Source organism: Aulonocara sp. 'chitande type north' Nkhata Bay, linkage group LG14 (assembly GCF_057382095.1).
Source record: "Aulonocara sp. 'chitande type north' Nkhata Bay isolate Kocher_YH1m ecotype deep benthic linkage group LG14, A_spYH_male_GT1.1, whole genome shotgun sequence".
NCBI lineage: Eukaryota > Metazoa > Chordata > Actinopteri > Cichliformes > Cichlidae > Aulonocara > Aulonocara sp. 'chitande type north' Nkhata Bay.
This window is the reverse complement of record NC_141357.1, coordinates 27,463,220-27,483,238: the sequence shown is the minus strand read 5'-3', so window position 1 is coordinate 27,483,238 and position 20,019 is coordinate 27,463,220. Positions and strand designations below refer to the sequence as shown.

Here is a 20,019-nt window from a genome sequence, read left to right as displayed (position 1 = left end):
TTTTTGGAAAATTTGTGGGTACATTACACCGTGAGGTGGAGGGCACACATTATGGCGCTTACCATATCTTAGTGCAGGGGTTCTGGTTGGATGATGTGCAACACTGCACATTTCACACTGAGCAAAAGTCAATTTAAAGCCCTGCTCCAAACAACTGGATTCAAAATAATGAGAAAAAACAGGATCTACCCTCTTCGACTCCAAATGGCCTCTTTAGGATGAATAGGATGACTTTACTGTCACGTCGTGCTCAGAGACGACACACTCTACTTTCCATTTGTATCATCATCATTTTTTGGACACAGAAATTACATCTCACTACTCCACATTTCTGACAGCTGTCAAGAAATACACGATGTACACATAGACTGTATAAAGCCTTAGCTCCGGTGATATAAGCCTTTTAATGGTAAACTTCTGTTTGAAGACATGAGATGAGCATTTTAACCTTTATGTGGTGTTTTTAAACTGGAGAAGGGAAACTGGATGCTTATTGGCCAATGACTTGTTGATCACAAGTGATTAACCAATGAGAAAATCCAGGCTAATCCTCCTTTTGGATTACATGGAATGACCAAAATTTACAAAACTGACATAATTTTACTGTTCAACATGTCCTAAAACAAGGGAATAACATATTAAACTCATCAGCAATTTGTTTAATGATGTTTTTATTAGAATATAATAAGCCACGCATGGCGTCACTGTGATCTTGTAGAGGCATAAAAGAGGATTTAATGTGACAAAGTGCCCACTCTACAGACAGTGAAACTCACTTGATTTCATTGGCTATCTCCTCCTCTGTGTCCCCTCTCCTCCTCAGTATGAATATGAGAAACAGCACCATGGCCACCAGTCCCACCACTGACCCCAGAGTAGCTGCTGTAATCACACCTGCGTTGGAAGCTGAGAAACGTAACAAAGATGGAGTGGTGATTTCCCAAACAAACTTTTAAATACTCTGGGGTGAAGGAGAATAAAAACAGAGTTCATGCTGTGTACATACAGGTGAAAACCTCCAGGTTAATGGAGCAGCTGTCGGAGCCGGCGGTGTTGCTGGCTCGACAGATGTACTTCCCTGACATGCTTTTAGTGAGGTTGCTCAGCCTGAGGGTACCGTGTCTCTCATCTGAAAAAAACAACTGTAGTTACACACTCTTCACAATCACATATTTATGTGATCTGAGCCAGGAAGAAGAAAAACGTCAAGGGAACTAAACACATGAACTTACTACAGTACGAAGTAACAGACTTACTATATATACACAATTACAATTGACTATAACTGGATTTATATTTATTAAAAATAAAAAGTTTGTTCGTTTGCAACTTAGTTTTCTCTTTTAAACTTAAACATGGGATTCTTTCTATCAGTATCACAAGTATTATGTTAGTATCACTTTATTTATTTTTGTTGTTTTTTTATATCATGCTAAGACTAATGTATTCAACATATCATTGCAGTGTTAATACAGAATATAATTATTGGCTGGCCATTATTGGCTGGTTTCCATTACTTAGTGGAGGAAAAGAAATGTTACATTGCTGCAATCTAACAACACTAGTCTGTTGATGCTGGACATGAGTTTTTGTTTTCATATTTTCTCACACATGCAGTGAGAGCATGTGCATCAGTCTCACAATCTGTTCCTCTTAGCACATCTGATCTTAAAATACTATGTTGCAGACATAGGCTGTCGAAAAATAAACAAGCTTCATGCTGGATTTATCACAGCAAATCCTCTGAAATCCAATCTGAGACGTCATATCGCAGCACGCCTTCATCTGATCTCATTTTGATTCATGGCGGCAACTGAGAGTAGGTGTGTTTGATTTTACTGGAAACCCTCCCCTGAAAAAGTGACTGTAAAGCATTGAGTCAGTCACAAAGGGCAAAAGAAGTAGATTTAGTGGAAAGGTGTGAGCAAAATCTTTAATAATTATTCCCAAACTGCTCTAATCCCAAAGTTTTGGTTGGGCAAAGGCTGGACTGAGCTTTGTTTTGTCTCTCCTGTTTCACTACTACAAGGAGGGCTAAGGTAGGCAGATGTAATAATTTCTAAATCTGTTGTGTTTTCAATAAATACAGAAGAAGAAGAAGCTGCTGACATATATCCTGCCCCTCTAGGTCTTAAAAAAACATTGAAATCAAAAGTAGAAATAAATTATGCCTATGCTTATTAAGCTTAAGACCAGCGTGTTAACATTATGCGTGAGAAATCAAAATAAACCCAAGAAAAACAGTTGTGGATAAGGGTGATATGCACCTGTCCTGCTGTGATTATTTAATCCCTGGGCCTAAAAAACAGCTGTGAAGGCCCCAACCTAATTGTGACAGATTAGCCGCGTATCAGCTGACTCGTTTGGAGCGATTTCAAGCCTGCACAGTGATCACAGATCCCCGTGGCAACAGAGCTGCAGGGATCTGATGTTACAGTAAGTGCGACTTCATGTCAAGATGGGACCATTACTCATGTTATGCTGCCATCACTGCAAGGTCAATGAGCAGCATTTGTCAAAGCCTTGACACATGACATGTGACTCATGGAAACTGGCAGACTTTGCAGCTAATAGTATAGTCAGCTACCTCACATGGCATATGTGCCCATCGAATGCAGGATTAGTTTGCACAGCAATGTAAGCTAACATGTTTAGTTTGGATGTCAGTAAAGGGTATAACATTAATTCTGACCTAAAGGGCTAAACAGCCATAAACTGATAAAATTTCGAGTAAGTAAGAAGCACAACTAAAACAGAAGCATAAAAGACACCTTTCCCTGTTTATTCACTCATAAATCTATTAATTTCATGCCTATGTTTAAATGATATCCTTAGTATGAGGAGTGTCTCAAGAGTTTTTGGGCTGCAGTAACAATATTAAAACAGATACAGTATATAGGGCAAAAAAAATAATAGTTTTTTACAATAACATAATTTATTCTGACATCTTTGCACTCTGCACCATAAATCTCCTTGACTTTAGGTGCCTCTTTTATGCTTGAATAAGTCATAGGTTAGTGTTAAAAAGCTAAAAAGGTGGTCAAAATTATTTTCTTTTATAAAATTATAATATATATATATATTTTTTATTAAACCCTTTATAAAGCCTGGAGAACTTAGAACATCTGACTCCTTGGAGGCAATTTTTTTTTTCTTTTTTAAATGAGTGTTGGCTTGAGACTTTTACACAGCATATATGCTGTAAAAAGCTACAGTGAACAGACAATATGTAATCATAATAATAATAATAATAACAGTAATATTAGTAATAATAATAATAGTTTTACTTAGCTAAATAAGTAAAACTATTACCAGCAGAAACTGTTAATTACTCGTATTGTAGCCTACTAATTTTATATTTTGCTATTAATAAACATTTATTTATAGCACACTAAACTGCAAATTGTATAGCATTGTTACAAAGTTTACATATCAAGTTAATGAGTTTAAACAGTTGAACAATTCCTTTGAGTTTTACAGTTACTTCAAACTAGCTGCTGAACAAATTTCTAGCACATCAAGCTAAAGCTAATTAGCTACTAGCTAGCTAGCAAACATTAACTATTTTTTAAATCAATGACTGTATAAGATTTTTTTCAATATATGGTTTAAACATTGCTTGCTGTGTTTTTTTTTTTTAAAGTTTAAACTTTATTGTGTGATATTTAGGTCCTCTTGGATTAAGTCAGTTATTCTGTGTGCTAACTCGCTAACCATGAAAGCTAAAAAGTGACTGAAAGGGTTACAGATATTTTTATCCATATCTGCAAGAAAATCATATTCATGTTTTTCACATGTGAAATATTCATATATAAGTAATAAAATATGAAAGCATATTAAATTTATACAATTTAGGGTTATTATTGACTATATTCATATTTATTTATTAACCCACATCATAGCTTAACTACACAATAATAAATTAACATAATCTTATAGTACACAGTTAAAAACTGCAATGGGATGACAGCTAAATCTAACACAACATACTGCAAAGATTTAAAGGACAAAGTCAACCCTTCCGCTTAATATTAATGAGGCTTGGAAGTTTAAAAGTCCTTGTCATGAGGGGTTAAAGTGGGATTTGGCAGGTGGGGAACACCAAGATCAAGTCTTAGTCTTAAGAATCACTTAGAAAAAGGGCACATAAGACATTGTTTTGTAAGCTCCAGTAGGTTTGTCCTTGTGTACAACCTGTGATCTGCTGACCTGGGTTTCTACTCTAATATTCATTGCTCTGTCTGATGATGCAACCAACTGAATTCAACAATATCTAAAGCAGATGTTACACAGGCTATATGGCCGATTTCCAACCCCCTAACTAGATACAATAAAGCTAGTATAAAAGGTTTATACCTTGATGTCTGCTACCTTTGATGTAATCTGGTAACATTGCCCTAGCTGTAACCAGTCAAGCGCACTGCATTACTGTAAACTAACCAGTGTACCCTGCACTAGCCTGAACAGTATATTCTTAAAATTTAAATGACTTAAATTTGTTTTTGCAAGACATTTCACAAAAACATAATTTAGCAACACATCACCTATAGATCCAAAATTTTAATTAAGCACTCTAAAATGAATCAGAAAATTACACATAAATTTTAACTTACTAGTCCATAAAAATGTCACACGCTGAGCAATGATTACTTTTGAAAATAACCTTTGATCTTCCTTTCCTTTCTTCCCTTTCTTTCTCTGTCAATGTCACACATTAACATTTTTCCCCCTGGGAAATACAGAAACTGTCCACTTTTTGAAAAACTGCACGGAAACAGTTGTGTGTGTTTGGTGACATTTGTTAAGTTGATTAAAATGTTGCATTTAAAACTACCTGCCATTTAAAAAAAATGTTACTCTGTTATGCTTACTTCAGTAGCTACCCAGTTGCTAAGTACCACAACAAATTTACTTCTGCACCATGAACGCATCACAGCAACAATAAAAAGAGGGATGTGTTGAAAGTGTAAGTGGGCCTTGGGATGTCAGTTTTTTTCTTGTTACTGAGTAAGTACCACCAAGCTGCCCCTGGCAGCCACCACAGCCTGCAGCACATGAAGAATGAACTCATTCAATAGTGATATACAGTGCTGCCCCATTCCCGATTTTCCTCTTTTTTTCTGTTTGTCACACTTGAGTGTTTCAGATCATCAAACAAATGTAAATATTAGACAAAGATAACACAAGTTAACACAAAATCCTGTTTTTAAATGAAAGCCTTTATTATTAAGTGAAAAAAATGACCCTGTGTGAAAAATTAAATGGCCCCTAAACCTAATAACTGGTTGGCCCACCCTTAGCAGCAACAACTGCAATCAAGCGTTTGCAATAACTGAGTTTACAGCACTGTGGAGGAATTCTGGCAGAATCATCTTTGCAGAATTGTTGTAATTCAGCCACACTGGAGAGTTTTCGAGCATGAACCACCTTTTTAAGGTCATGCCACATGCTAGAATTGAATTCTAGGCCACTCCGAAGGCTTCATTTCTGGTGGTGTTTTTTGGATCATTGTCCTGCTGCAGAACCAAAGTGTGCTTGAGGTCAGAAGCAGATGGCCCGACAGTCTCCTTTTCTGCTTTTTCTGAAATGTGGTGTTGTCACGGCTGGCGGAGGGAGCCGTGTGGTGTGGAGGAAAAGGAGGACCCAAAATGCAGCAAACTGATGATACGAGTGACGTTTTATTTACAGGGTGGTAGTGGCAAAAACAGGCAATGAAGCACGAGTAATTACAAACGGAAACCTAAACTGGGAGAAACTAAGTGACAAACCTGGGACCATACAAAGGGGTGCGGGGCAGAGAGACGCAGAGACAGGAACACCATAGAACGCAGATGAATGTAGATTAACGCAGTGATACATGGATGAACGCAGACGAGCCGACAACGAACACAGACCGACACCCACTAAATATACCCACACAAGGTAATCAGGTAATCACACACAGGAGGGAAGAACAGCTGAACCTAATACACCTGGGGACCGGAGGAGACAAGCTGAACACAATAACAACAGACACAGACCTTCAGAACAGAACAGGAAATCCAGAACACGAGCCTTCAAAATAAAACAGGAAACAGACTGATGTACAACACAACACGGGGACATGAACAGAGCACCAAGGACAGACACAGGTAGGGCTGACAATACACCAAACTTCAGGTTAACCCTAACTAATACAGATCAGAAAAAAAAACGCAAAACGCTGGGTCAACGACCCAGGACCATGACAGGTGTTACTTTTACACTAGATGTAATGGGACACACATGTCCCAAACTGTTCAAATTTTGTCTTGTCAGTCCACAGAGCATCTTCCCAAATGTTTTGGGGATCATCAAGATGTTTTCTTCCAAAACTGAGTTGAGCCATTATGTTCCTTTTGCTCAGCAGAGGTTTTCGTCTTGGAACTTGGCCTTGTAGGTCATTTTTGCCCAGTCTCTTTCTTACTAAAGAGTCATGAACACCTGACCATAACTCAGCCAAGTGAGGCCTGCAGTTCTTTGGGTGTTGTTCTGGGGTCTTTTTAAAGTCTTGGATGAGTCGTCCTTGTGCTCTTAGGGTACTGTTCCATGTTTTCACCATTTGTAGATAATGGCTCTCACTGTAGTACCACAGCTTTAGAAATGGCTTTATAAACTTTACCAGACTAAGAGATCTCAATTACATTATTTCTTATTTTTTCACACAGGGCCATGTAGATTTAGATAATTATTTTTTTGCCTAAATAATAAACAGCTTCATGTAGAAAATGCATTTTTTCTTTACCTGCATTATATTTGTATAATATTTACATTTCTTTGATGATCTGAAACATTTAAGTTTGACAAACACACCAAAAAAAAACAGGAAATCTGGAAAGGGGAAAAGATTTGTTCACCACTGTACAATAACCTGTCTGTCAGATTTAATTACTCGTGCTGTTCCAGATTGTTCCAGCCCACTTTAACCCCTGCTTGTCATGGAAATAGTCAGGAAAGATTACAGCATAAAACACTGGTTCACAATTCCAAATGGTTAAAATAAAGACAACTGAGTGGTTTTATAATTAATATTTATAGAGTTTGAATCTAGTCTTTTTATTTTAAATTTTTGAAAATACTATTATAAGCATTATTACAAATGGGGTTGATTTGTCTTTTCCTTTAAAGCTTTCTTAGAGCTTAAGGAGTGCCATGTTGACTCTACAAACATAATTATTCTTGCAGGTAGAGGTGAGAAAGAGTATGGGGAATAACTGAAAAACGTATGACTGAAAGCCCTTACCCATGAACCCAAGGACAAGCATGGTCTGGGGGCAGGCTCTCCACTCTTTCAATTATTTTTTTACAAAAAGATGAAAAAGAGAGTGAGCTTAAATGAAAGGTAGAGAGGGAATGGTAGAAATTGAAGGGAGGGGTAGCAAGATGTGCTGCACTCTCTGTCCCAAATCCAACTTATGCTTCTTAGAGGGGCTGATCAAGTAATGACATGGGGCTTGTTAGATTAGGTACCTAGGCCAACAGGAAATGAGAAGTGCGGCGAGAGGATCAGCAGAGAGAGAGGAAAAAACAGAGAGGGAGAGAGAGAGAGAGACTGCTGAAAGGGATAAGCAGTGATGGGCAGAGTAAAGTTCAAGTGTCACAGAGTTGGCATATATCAGTGTGCATAAAAAGATGCGCGCAGGGTTGGAGCTCGAGTGTTGAAAGCATGTGAGAGGATGCATAATCAGAGGGAGTAGTTTTCATGTTATGAGTTTGAGGACTTAAAGAGATGAAGGCCAGAGATCAGAACAGTTAAGTCAATACTCAATCAATCAGCCAAAGTCCTACTGCTCAGAAACAGATGGCGTCTTTTTTTTCTTTGTGAAAAATAATGCAAGAAATTCCTGTTTTCTCTCTTGCGCTTGTGCAGCACGTTGAAAGGAGAATGCTACGTGTCTCATTCAGTAAAGAGGATTTCACACTGTGCGTCATGCCACGATCGAGGATCTTCCTCTGAAGTCCATTTGAAACATTTACAGCTGCAGTCAAAATTATTCAACCCCTTTATCCTGCTGGTGTAAACAATAAAACTCAAGGGAATCATTTATTTATTCACTATACTGTAGTGAACAAAGACAAAACAGCTTCAAATAATTAAACTTCGACAGGGTCAATCTGTTCAGTTGGGAATCATGAATCACTGTGAATCCATTTCACCTGCTGTGGTTCAGATGAAAGTGACAACAGGTGTGCTGGAGAGGATCACAACAGTGGAATGGTTTTGCATGTGGTAGCCACAGACCATTACTCTCTCTTTATACACTCTGAATGACTTTTCTGCAATTTTGCTTTTTCTTAGTAATCTTGCTGCTACTTTTGCATGAGACAGTACCTGCAGTCCATTCAGGTTGCACATGTAGTCCAGCTTGTCCAGGAGAGCACATCCCCATTCATGTGTACCATTGCAAGAAGCTTTGCTGTGTCTCCCAGAACAGCCTCAAGAGTGTGGAGGAGATACTAGGAAATGGATACAAGGAGGAGAGCTGCATTACTGGTATCTGCTCCTTTGTACGAGGAGTAGCAGGAGGTGATAGATGATAGGGATCGGCATCCTTTAGTGCAGCATGTGTTCACAGACTGACATCACGCAGCCGAACACTAGAACTGGCAGGTCGATCACTGGTGCCCCATTCATTTCACAGATGATGTTGGAAGCATTATAATATTCGCCACAGCGTCTTCCGACTCTTTCACACCATCCATATCTGCTCAGTGTGAACCTATTGTCATATTTTGAGAGAAAAGTCCTACCAGTTCTGCTGTTCTTTGGCAGATGCACAGAGGACAGGTTCTTCTAAAGAACATTTGGGACTAATGCTGCCCTCACGCAGTCTGATTCTGACAGTTTGGTCAGAAACATGCACATACGCGGCCCATTGGAGGTCATTCTGTAGGGCTCTGTCAGCGGTCCTTCTGTTCCTCCTGGCACAAAGGAGCATATACCAGTCCTCCTGGTTGATGCACTTCTACGGCTCTGTCTATGTCCTCATGTAATGACTGATAGACTGTCATGGGAGATGCAAATAACTCTGTTGGCCAGTAGTGAAGAGGGCACCAACACAAAACAAAACTAGAGCAAACTCAATCAGGAGGGATAAGGAGAGAGCAACAATCTGTGGCCACTACAAGTAAAACCCTCTTTCATTTGCACTAAATGTATTCATAATGATCTATCAGTCCTAACTGGACAGACTGATATGCCCGAGGTTTAACGGACTGTGTGCAATACTGTGACGATCAAGCAGTGCATTTTGCTATAATGATTAATATACATTTCTGATAGTTTCTGACAAACGTTCCTGTCTTTTGTGTTCTGCTCCTAATATTCTCATATTCACTAATATTGAATTCACTAATATTCCTTTCCTTTTGTGCTGCAGCTGTTTTGCTTAAATCTCACTGATGATTTTAAAAGGGATTTAAATCATGTTTCCTGAACCAGTGTTTTAACATTTAGAAGTGCTGGGGTCACCCCCTTCCCAGAAAAACTCATCATTAAGAAAGTACAGCTTTCTTCCAACGATCTAAGATGCTTTGCTCTGTAACAGAGTACCAAATCTCCACGTCTTATGGTCTTTTTGGCAGGCTTTGACCATGTGTTCCAATTCACTTTCATCACTTCAATAAAACAATTCTCTGAACTCAGCAGGATTATGTGATTTGGTTCTTGCATATTCAAGTTGTCATCTATGTGTTTTTTGTGGATAAACTGAGACGAGCAAGGTTTCTGTTATTTCTGTTAGTGGGTTATTTTTTTCCTAGTTGTTATTTTTAAATGTGTGATTTTGCTAAACTTTGAAACTTGATTAACTAAGTATGTGACCATAATAACAACTGGTGGCCCTTTTTTAAAAGATACAGTTAGTTCCATAATTAAAGACAACATTTTTGTACTTTTGCCTCTTCAGAGGATTTAAAATCAAACGGTTAAGATGTGACGGAAGTGCAGACTTTCCGCTTTAATTTAAAGGGTTGCACAACAAATTTAGCATGAACTTTTCAGGAATTACAGCCATTTTTATACATAGTCTACTATTTTCAGAGGCTTAAAATAGTTCCATCAATTCCATCAAGCGGTTTTATGGCTGATTTCTTGTTATTTCATGAAACAAAGCAGATGTAATATGTGAAGTTTCAAGGTCTTGAATTTATATCTTATAGCTTTTCATGGTGATTTTAAACATGAGGCCCAAAGAGATTTCAGGAAAAGTGGGAGAGGCTGAAAAAAACAGAATAAACCCATCAGACAGCGAAAGCTTCAGGAGTGACTAAATAACAATCTGGTACAATCTTAAGAAAGAAAGAAGAAACAAATTGATCAGCTCACCAAGACCAAAAGGCCCATAGACTACAGAAAACAACTAAAGTGGATGATGACAGAATTATTTCCATGGTTGAAAACAGAAAAAAAACCCTCTTTGATCAGATCAAACCAAGATTAACTTGTACCAGAATGACAGGAAAATAAAAATATGGAAAAGGCGAGAAACAGTTTATGATCCAAAGCATGCCACATGATCTGTCAAACATGGTGGAGACAAGGTTATATCGTGGGCATGTAAGGTGGACAGTGGAACTGGGTCACTATTGTTTTTTGATGATGTGACTGCTGCTACACTCTCTGCTCAAATTCAGCCAAATGCTGCAAAACTGATCAGGCAGTAAAGTGCAAATGGATGATGACCAAAAGCAAACTGCAAAAGCATCCCAAGAGTATCTCAAGGCAACGAAATTGGGTATAGAAAATAAATGTGAGGCTGAGAGGTGCAAACAAGCAACAACTGAAGGTGGCAGCAGTAACGGCTTAGCAGAGCATCTTAAGGGAGGAAACACAGCTTCTGATCCTCTGAAAATGGGAGACTATAAAAAAGATCTGTAATTCCTCAACAGTTAATTCAAAGTTTTTGTTAAATAGCTGACTTATTGATTATGATTAATAATGATATTATTTTGAAAGTCTCAGGATAACATTAAACCCAAGCAGAGGCTATTTTTCTTTGGTCTTGTTTAGTTCCTGTTCTCAGGCTTCAAACAACCCAAACACCTTGGTGTGATGGCTGAGAGGCAAAATACTGGGGAAAAGGGCATCAAAGCACTTGCTCTTCCCTTCTTGTCTTTGACTGCTGCACAGTTTCTATAAGGCTATGAATTCCTCTGGTCTTTCATTTTTGACACAGCATGAAAACGCATATAGAGATTTACAGTCAGAAAATTAAGCGGAATATGGAAAGTGACCTGGTCCAACATACTGGAAGAGTTTCCGCTATCCTATTGTATTCTCAGTATGATAACTCTTTCTGGAAATTAGTTTGAATAACTCTTCCTGTTGTGAAACACTAAGTTAATGAATAATAGAAATAAAAACACTTTTGCTCAGGTATTACCATGTTTACCTCTGAGTCATTCATCTTTAATGGGAGACATTCTGAACCCATGTTGCTGAGGTAAAGCCAAAGTGAAACCAGCTTCTTTAAGGATGGCTCTGTTCCAGCAGTTGCATCAGTGAAACACCACAGCAAACTAGCAACAACAGCAGGAACCTGAAATGATCGGTGTGCTTTTTCCTGCCACAGTATGACGCCTGTGAAACAGGTCCTTACAGTCTTTGTATAATCACCAGAGCACACTGCTCGATGGGGACTTTTTTTTCAGTGCTGATGCAAAACCTGGGCAAACATAACCTGAAAGGATGAACATCACATCAAGTGAGCAAATATGGAGTGGGTGGAGAGTTGTTTTTGCAGGCAGGAGGGGGGACGAGTAATTTAAGTTTAGGCATTGCGTGCTGGGAAAATACTTACTCTGCATTGGAGAGAAGAAGACCTCAGACATGGGTGCAGCCTTGGTCCATTTGTACTGAGGGACAGGCTTTCCATGACTGGACTTACAGCTCAGAGTCACATTGCCCTTCACCACTGGGTTCCCTGTCATGGTGCACACTGGGGGAGAAGGAGGGACTGGGCAGAGGGACAGATAATGTTAGTGATTTAAAACATGCGCGATAAGAAGCTACACCAGCAGCCCCATTTAGTGAACTTCTATGGTAGTTGTAATGCAGCGCCAGCGATGTGGAAATGTCTCAGGGCAGTAGCCACGCCGCAAAAAAAAAGTACGTTTCAATCTGCTGCTGGAGGATGACATAACAACCTGAGAGCCCAGCGAATCCCTAAACAGCAGATGAGTTTTATGTGGACAGTGCTTTCTCATATAAATATATGATTTTTGACAGACTGGTCTAATCCTAAATCCTTTAAAATATGCTTAGCATTTACTTCGCCTGAACTTCCAAATCCGAGGAAGTGTGTGAGCTGCACTGCAGACTTTCTGATTACATCTAACCTTTGAAATTCCTCTGACGCTGCGGACCATTACCTTTGACATTAAGGCTCATCTCCCCAGAAATGCCAGGAGCTCCGGAGATGATGATAATACACGTGTAGCGACCAGAGTCGGATTCCTGGGTGTTATTGATGTAGATGGAGAGGTTGGCCGAGGGCATGGCCACACTGAAGCCCACTCTTTTTGTGAACTCGTTCTGACCGTGTCCGACCTCACCTGAGCTAAAGTTTATCACCTGCACGGAGAGAACACGTCCACAGAAACACAGACATCACTACATCGATATGGATTATTTCATTCAAATGAACATTTTTTTGAATTCTGCCTGATATTAAGATGTGCAGATTACCATGTCCTTCATAAAGATAATCCTGGCATCTACAGATGGTGGATGTTGAATTTCAGCCTGATTTTCTGTTTGAGATAATCTCACAGGCATCGGAAACTGTTTAGATAATATTAATCATATAAACACACACAAACATAGTGCATGTGCAGGCATGTGCAAGTTCACTAGCAGCGTGTGCTATGTAAGAGAGGTACAGCACAATGTAGGGCTCAAGTGTCATTAGAGGCATATTGTCCTTCCTAACGCCCTCCCCTTCTTCCTTCCACTATGAATTAGACAGTGGCTTTAGAAAAAATCCTAATCTCTACATATCAACATGTTTTACAAATCTCTATGGGTGAGTCAGAATGTAACATTGTCATGCAATGCAACATTACTCTCTTCCTCTTGCTTAAATTAAACAATAAGAAGATCTAAACACAGCTTTAAATACAGTCTTTAAACTGATATTGTATGATAGAAAATAATCTACGCAAAGTAGTTCAGTTCGTTGTTTGAGCTCTAATAGTTTTTGCATTAGATGTAAAGCTTCTGTAGCGCTTGCCAGAGAACCAACCAGCAAACCGTACTTTACTCTAATCCCTTTAAAGAGGCTCTCGGTTGTCTTTGCACCAGAGGTCAGAGCAGCTATTCAGCACAACGTTACACTGCTTCGGCTGTTCCCTTCTCACCTGCTTGGACTCGTTCCCAGAGAAGTACCAAATGACAGAGTTTTTGGAAATGTCTGCGCTGGGGCTGTACCACGCTTGTAACACCACCATCTGGCCTTGTACCACCTCCATCTCTTTTCTGGGGAACTCCACCTTCTTTGTGTCACCTGGAACCAAAACAGTGATAACAAGGGTTTAAAAAGCACTTCTTATCATGACCTCGACGGAGCAGCTGAACAGCAGCCTTGACTGCTTTTTGCAGAAAGCCAGGTTGCTATGGCAACACAATAAGTCAGTTTAACTTTTGCGTTTGTTTTATTCGACTTATTTCTGGGGATTAGATTGAATCCATTTTTTGCAGGGCTCCAACAAGAGATCATTATTTTGCAGTCATGGAAGATATCAAAGATATTCACATAATAATATTAGGGAGAGAGAAGCAGCACTGACTTTCACTGATATAAGAAGCTGAAGCAATAATTTTTAATAATACTTTGGTATAAAAATCACCCTGATTCTATTTTAAGTTGTCTGAATATCAATAATCCGTTTTCTTTTGTTTTTGTTCTGTAAATGTCTGCCATCATCATGGCCATGTAAGAGATATTAGTTGAGTGATTTTAACCATCTTTTTTCGCAGCAATTGTTTTGATCTGCAATATGAAAAGAACTACTCAGGAAACCAGAACATCAGAGACGTAGCAGCTCATCCATCTCATGATCCTTCACAATTCCCAGGTTATTGCCCGTCATATGACAAATGTGAGTTGACCTTGAACACAACTTGTGTATTTTTAAGTAAGTTTCACTAAAATCTGGCCATGACTAGAACAGGAGGACTAGTAAACGGTGGCATAAGTGGCGTATGCTCATCGTTCTTTAAACTGGATGAACCAAAATTAGCGGCATAAAAACTTTTGAACAGCACAAAAACAATAACTAAAATTGTCAAATGACTTAATGGCTTCATTGTAACATCTTCATATGTAGTAAAAACTCAATGATAACATTGCAGAAGGTGGAGATTACTACTCTAGTTTCTCTGATCTGAGCACTCTTGACAATTTTAATTTAAATCAGTATCTCTTAAGTTATTATCTATGGCAAAACAAGCGGACATTAGTGCTGCCAAATCAACAAAGATCTAAATCACCACACACCCAGCCTCTAAATTCTCAAATTTAGCCTTCATAAAAGATTTACACTACAGTAGATTAAGTCTCTACTGTTCTGCATGGGAAACGAGCAAATGGTGAAGGAGAAAAACAAACTTAACCCTTCGTATCAATACATGAAAATTGTAACTCTTTATTTTTATTGGAGGATATTAACGCTTTTCTTTTCACTCGTTTGATCCCCCCCCTCCCAGCAATGTTTCATTGTTAAGATGCAAATTAAAACGCTATATTTGGTTCTTCATCTGCATCTGATACAGGTTTAAGAGGTAAAGAAAGTAGAATTTTGGCTTATCTCAAACTAATTTCATCAACCAAAAGTCATATTTACAAGTGTCCACTATCTCACTACTGTTAACATTCGGATGAAGCTGATGTGGTTGGAAAATGCTTCCTCTTAAACTCTTAAATACATTTGCACATAGAAAAGAAACCAAAGACGAAACGACGGAGGTGGAATGATGATAATGAAGCAGTCATGGTGATATGAAGACAGGTTGTGGGAAACGATAACACAAAAGAGATCTTTTTGAACTCACAGGGTGCCCAGTCACCCGAACCAGACACCTGAAGCTGGATCAACTGATCCCAGCAGCTGGTCTCCGTCTGAGTCTCCAGTTTGGAGCTTGCTTTAAAAACTAAAGCCAAGGACGTGAAAAAGACCCACTGCTGCTATATCCTTTAAATGCTGCAAATGAAACAGTGAAAAGTGTCCCTCCTGCGCTCAAATGGATGGCAGGGCGTAGCAGAGAGGAATGGGAGGCAGCGTTATGATCCATAGACATCCAGCTGAGATCCCCACATCTGTTCATGCAGACACGCCTTCCTTCTCTCCCACAGTGAAGCCATGCAGGGGCAGGAGAATTAGTCAGAGGGTGGTGGTGTGGGCACAGATGGAAAGGAGGAAAGTGTGTGTGCATGTATAAAGCACCAAAAAATGAAACAGAACTTGTTTTTGGGGTTTTTTCACATGCACTTTTTCCTGCAGTGACTCAGTGCTTTCTTTTTCCTCCTGGGACAATGTGACCCCACAAGTGTGGTGCGCCTATCCCTTAATTTCTCAATCTCTGAATCTGGTAAGTCCTTCTGACTAATCCCTCAACAATCTCAGACTCAATCCTCTCACCTCATGTGAGCAAAAGAGCTCAGCTGTACACAGATATGATGTAACACACGATCATTTCTCCCACCAATACCAGGGTCACGATCATCACAGCAACATGTAGGCTTTTCAATTACAAAACTGTGGGGTGGTTACGGGGTTAGGGTGACCTCAGCTGAACCTGTTTGCAAATGATGCAATCAGAAACATTAGATAGAAGAAAATTATCTAAAAAATATTTTTCAAGGCAGAAAGCAACTTGACTCCTGCATCCAACCCTAACACCTCTTATGTCGGGTGGATTTTTTGGATTGCGATCACGTGGTGCACATGAGGGGCAGTGCAGTTTGATCTCCCTTTGGGTGAATGTGCAAATACACAGGTGAACCTTGACCTTTCAGTAGGCTGTACTGAAACTAATAAGACCCTTAAATGTATCAATCCTACAGAGGCACGCTTACAATTAGTAGATGTAGCAGAGCTGCTCATTCATACTCAAACTGAAGCTCATCATCTGTTGGCATCTAATCGCATAAATATTGAATGCTAAAATGCGGACACAGTGTTGGTTGTAGATAAAAGGGACGTCACCAACTGAGGGGAGATCTACCCTGCTTTTATTTTTCATCAACACATGTAAAGATGTCAAAAGCTGTGATTTATACTGTGACATGTAAACGAAAGGAAAACATTCTTCCTGTTTGTTCCTCATTTGCTCGTGCCAGCCATGTTGAGGAGTAAAGCCATCTATTGGGCATGTGTGCATGAGATTAATATCTTTATCGCCATCATCATCACCACCGCCATGCCCATATCAGCCGTCAGATCAGCCTGTTTTTGATTGGTAATGTACAGCAGCCCAGGGTGCAGCGAAATCATCTATTTTCAGATCTGAAACATAGATTTTTCCCTCGCAAATCCTGTTAGCTCTCTGATTACCTCGGGCTGTGGGTGGACAATAAACTGGACTGGTCATGCAACACAGAGCACCTGTATAAAAAAGCCCAAAGCCGACTGTACTTCCTCAGGAGGCTGAGGTCTTTTAACATCTGCAGGAAGCTCCTGAGGATGTTTTACCAGTCGGTGGTTGCTGGAGTACTTTTCTATGCTGTGGTGTGCTGGGGGAGCAGCACAGCAAAGAGGGACTCATCCAGGCTGGAGAAACTGATCAGGAAGGCTAGCTCTGTGGTCGGCATGAAGCTGGACACTCTGGTGACAGTGGCAGAGAAAAGGACATTAAAGAAACTGATGGACATTATGAACAATGCTGGGCATCCTCTGCACACGGCCATAAACAACCAGAAGAGTCTGTTCAGTGACAGGTTGCTTCTCCCCAAGACAAGAACTAACAGACTTAAAAACTCCTTTGTCCCACACGCCATCAGACTGTTTAACTCCTCTCTGGAGGGGAGAGGGAGGGGAAACAGGAGGACAAAGGAGGGGGGAACAACTAAGCTGTAGTGCCTCTGCACCTCACTGTACAATACCTTGTGCAATACTTTTTGTAAATAGTCAACAGTGCAATAGACTCAATACTTGAAATGTGCAATTCACTTGTATTTTTATTTTTTATTCCTATTTATTCTATTTATCCCCTTTGTATATTTTATTTATATTTGTCTCTGTATTTATATATGTGTGTGTGTGTGTGTGTGTGTGTGTATATATATATATATATATATATATATATATATATATATATATATATATGTCATCCATGTACAGGAGGTGGCTGACAACTGCTCCGTTCCGTAGTCGGTATCCGTAGCCAGTCTTGTTAATGATCTCACTGAGGGGGTTCAGGCCTATGCAGAACAGCAGTGGGGACAGAGCATCTCCTTGGTAGATCCCGCACTTGATGGTAACTTGTGCTATGGGCTTGGAGTTGGCCTCTAGTGTTGTACGCCACATCCCCATTGAGTTCCTGATGAAGGCTCTTAGGGTCCCATTGATCTTGTACAATTCTAAGCATTCCAGTATCCAGCTGTGGGGCATTGAGTCATAGGCCTTCTTGTAATCAATCCAGGCAGTGCACAGGTTGGTCAGTCTGGTCTTGCAGTCTCGGCTGATTGTTCTATCTACCAGTAGCTGGTGTTTTGCACCTCTGGTATTCTTGCCAATTCCTTTCTGTGTCCCGCTCATGTATTGACCCATGTGCCTGTTCATCTTAGCCGATATGATGCCTGACAGGAGCTTCCATGTAGTACTGAGGCAGGTTATTGGTCGGTAGTTGGAGGGGACCGGTCCCTTCTTGGGGTCCTTGGGGATCAGGACCGTCCGGCCTTCAGTTAGCCATTCCGGGTGTCTTTCGTTAACTAGCAGCTGGTTCATTTGTGCTGCCAGACGCTCGTGGAGTGCAGTCAGCTTCTTCAGCCAGTAGGCGTGAACCATGTCGGGCCCTGGTGCTGTCCAACTCTTCATACTATACAGCAATGACATTGGAATGTCGTTCGGACTGGAGAAGTGTAGTCGGATGGTAACAAAGAGAGGGAAGGTAGTCAGAACTGAGGGGATTGAACTACCAGAAGGCAACATTGCAGACATAGAGGACAGTTACAAGTACCTGGGGATCCCGCAGGCAAATGGGAACCATGAAGAGGCCGCTAGAAAGGCTGCAACCACCAAGTACCTGCAGAGGGTCAGGCAAGTCCTGAGGAGTCAGCTGAATGGTAAGAACAAGATCCGGGCCATCAACACATACGCCCTGCCCGTGATCAGGTACCCTGCTGGGGTAATAAGCTGGCCAAAGGAGGAGATAGAAGCCACTGACATAAAGACAAGAAAGCTCCTGACCATGCATGGAGGGTTTCACCCCAAGTCCAGCACCCTGAGGCTGTACGCTAAGCGGAAGGAAGGGGGCCGGGGACTGGTGAGTGTCAGCACCACAGTCCAGGATGAGACAAGGAACATCCAAGAATACATTGGGAAGATGGCCCCAACTGACCGAGTGCTCAGTGAATACCTCAGGCAGCAGAAACCCAAGAAAGAGGAGGGAGATGAGGAACCATCATGGAAGGACAGGCCCCTGCACGGTATGTACCACCAGCAGATAGAGGAGGTGGCTGATATCCAGAAATCCTACCAGTGGCTGGACAAAGCTGGACTGAAAGACAGCACAGAGGCACTAATCATGGCAGCACAAGAACAAGCTCTGAGTACAAGATCCATAGAGGCTGGGGTCTATCACACCAGGCAAGACCCCAGGTGCAGGCTGTGTAAAGATGCCCCAGAGACTATCCAGCACATAACAGCAGGGTGCAAGATGCTAGCAGGCAAGGCATACATGGAACGCCATAACCAAGTGGCCGGCATAGTGTACAGGAACATCTGTGCCGAGTATAACCTAGAAGTCCCGAGGTCAAAATGGGAGATGCCCCCAAGGGTGGTGGAGAATGACCGAGCTAAGATCCTGTGGGACTTCCAGATACAGACGGACAAAATGGTGGTGGCTAACCAACCGGACATAGTGGTGGTAGACAAACAGAAGAAGACGGCCGTAGTGATCGATGTAGCGGTTCCGAATGACAGCAATATCAGGAAGAAGGAACACGAGAAGCTGGAGAAATACCAAGGGCTCAGAGAAGAGCTCGAGAGGATGTGGAGGGTGAAGGTAACGGTGGTCCCCGTGGTAATCGGAGCACTAGGTGCGGTGACTCCCAAGCTAGGCGAGTGGCTCCAGCAGATCCCGGGAAAAACATCGGAGATCTCTGTCCAGAAGAGCGCAGTCCTGGGAACAGCTAAGATACTGCGCAGGACCCTCAAGCTCCCAGGCCTCTGGTAGAGGACCCGAGCTTGAAGGATAAACCGCCCGCAGGGGCGTGCTGGGTGTTTATATATATATATAACAATTCTGTAACTGTAACTTCGGTCGTTGCTGTGCTTTTTGGAAGTCGAATTTCCCAGAGGAACCCACCCGAGGGATTAATAAAGTTCTATCTTATCTTATCTTATCTTATTTCATTTCCACCAGCTATCGTCTTTACTGTCATGCCCATCAATAAAGCAATATGTACATGCTGCAACAATTGTGTAATATTATTGCATAAATGGTCTTGTTTGTGATGCAGCTGTGTGGCGTATCTCCGACTTCTCTAAATGGTCACATGCTCAGTGTATGCTGATCAAAATACAGCGTGTACAAAAGGCCCAATTAGAGAGGACCAGCTTTTTTCTGCAGGTCGCTTTTCGCTATGAATTTCTGCAGAGAGCTTGCAGAAGCAGTGCATGCAAACAGCATTTCTGAATGATACACGGAGATTTTGTGATGAAGCGCGATAATAACCTGTAGTCTTCTAAGTCCAGACTATTCTTGTGCTTCTTTGAGCAGGTTTATCCTCAGAACTGTGTCATTCAATTGTTTATTAAATGAAGTAAAATCTTCACTAA

General features: G+C 40.8%; 1 protein-coding gene across 5 annotated transcripts in view; it reads right to left on the bottom strand.

Annotated features, from left to right (window-relative positions):
- esamb (endothelial cell adhesion molecule b) overlaps positions 1-20,019 on the bottom strand; it is a 63,819-nt gene that overhangs the window by 1,783 nt on the left and 42,017 nt on the right. Inside the window, exons 1-8 of one of the 5 annotated variants that reach the window (XM_086261849.1) lie at positions 15,071-15,555; positions 13,378-13,523; positions 12,707-12,802; positions 12,391-12,592; positions 11,820-11,975; positions 7,262-7,306; positions 1,007-1,129; positions 777-906 (exon numbers count right to left, since the gene is read on the bottom strand). In XM_086261849.1, coding sequence (XP_086117975.1) covers positions 777-906; positions 1,007-1,129; positions 7,262-7,306; positions 11,820-11,975; positions 12,391-12,592; positions 12,707-12,802; positions 13,378-13,488 — 863 coding nt within the window. In that variant the 5' untranslated portion in view covers positions 13,489-13,523; positions 15,071-15,555. Of the gene's footprint in view, positions 1-776; positions 907-1,006; positions 1,130-7,261; positions 7,307-11,819; positions 11,976-12,390; positions 12,593-12,706; positions 12,803-13,377; positions 13,524-15,070; positions 15,556-20,019 lie in introns of those variants that run through there. The other 4 variants (XM_086261846.1, XM_086261848.1, XM_086261850.1 and 1 more) reach the window with 4 other exon arrangements.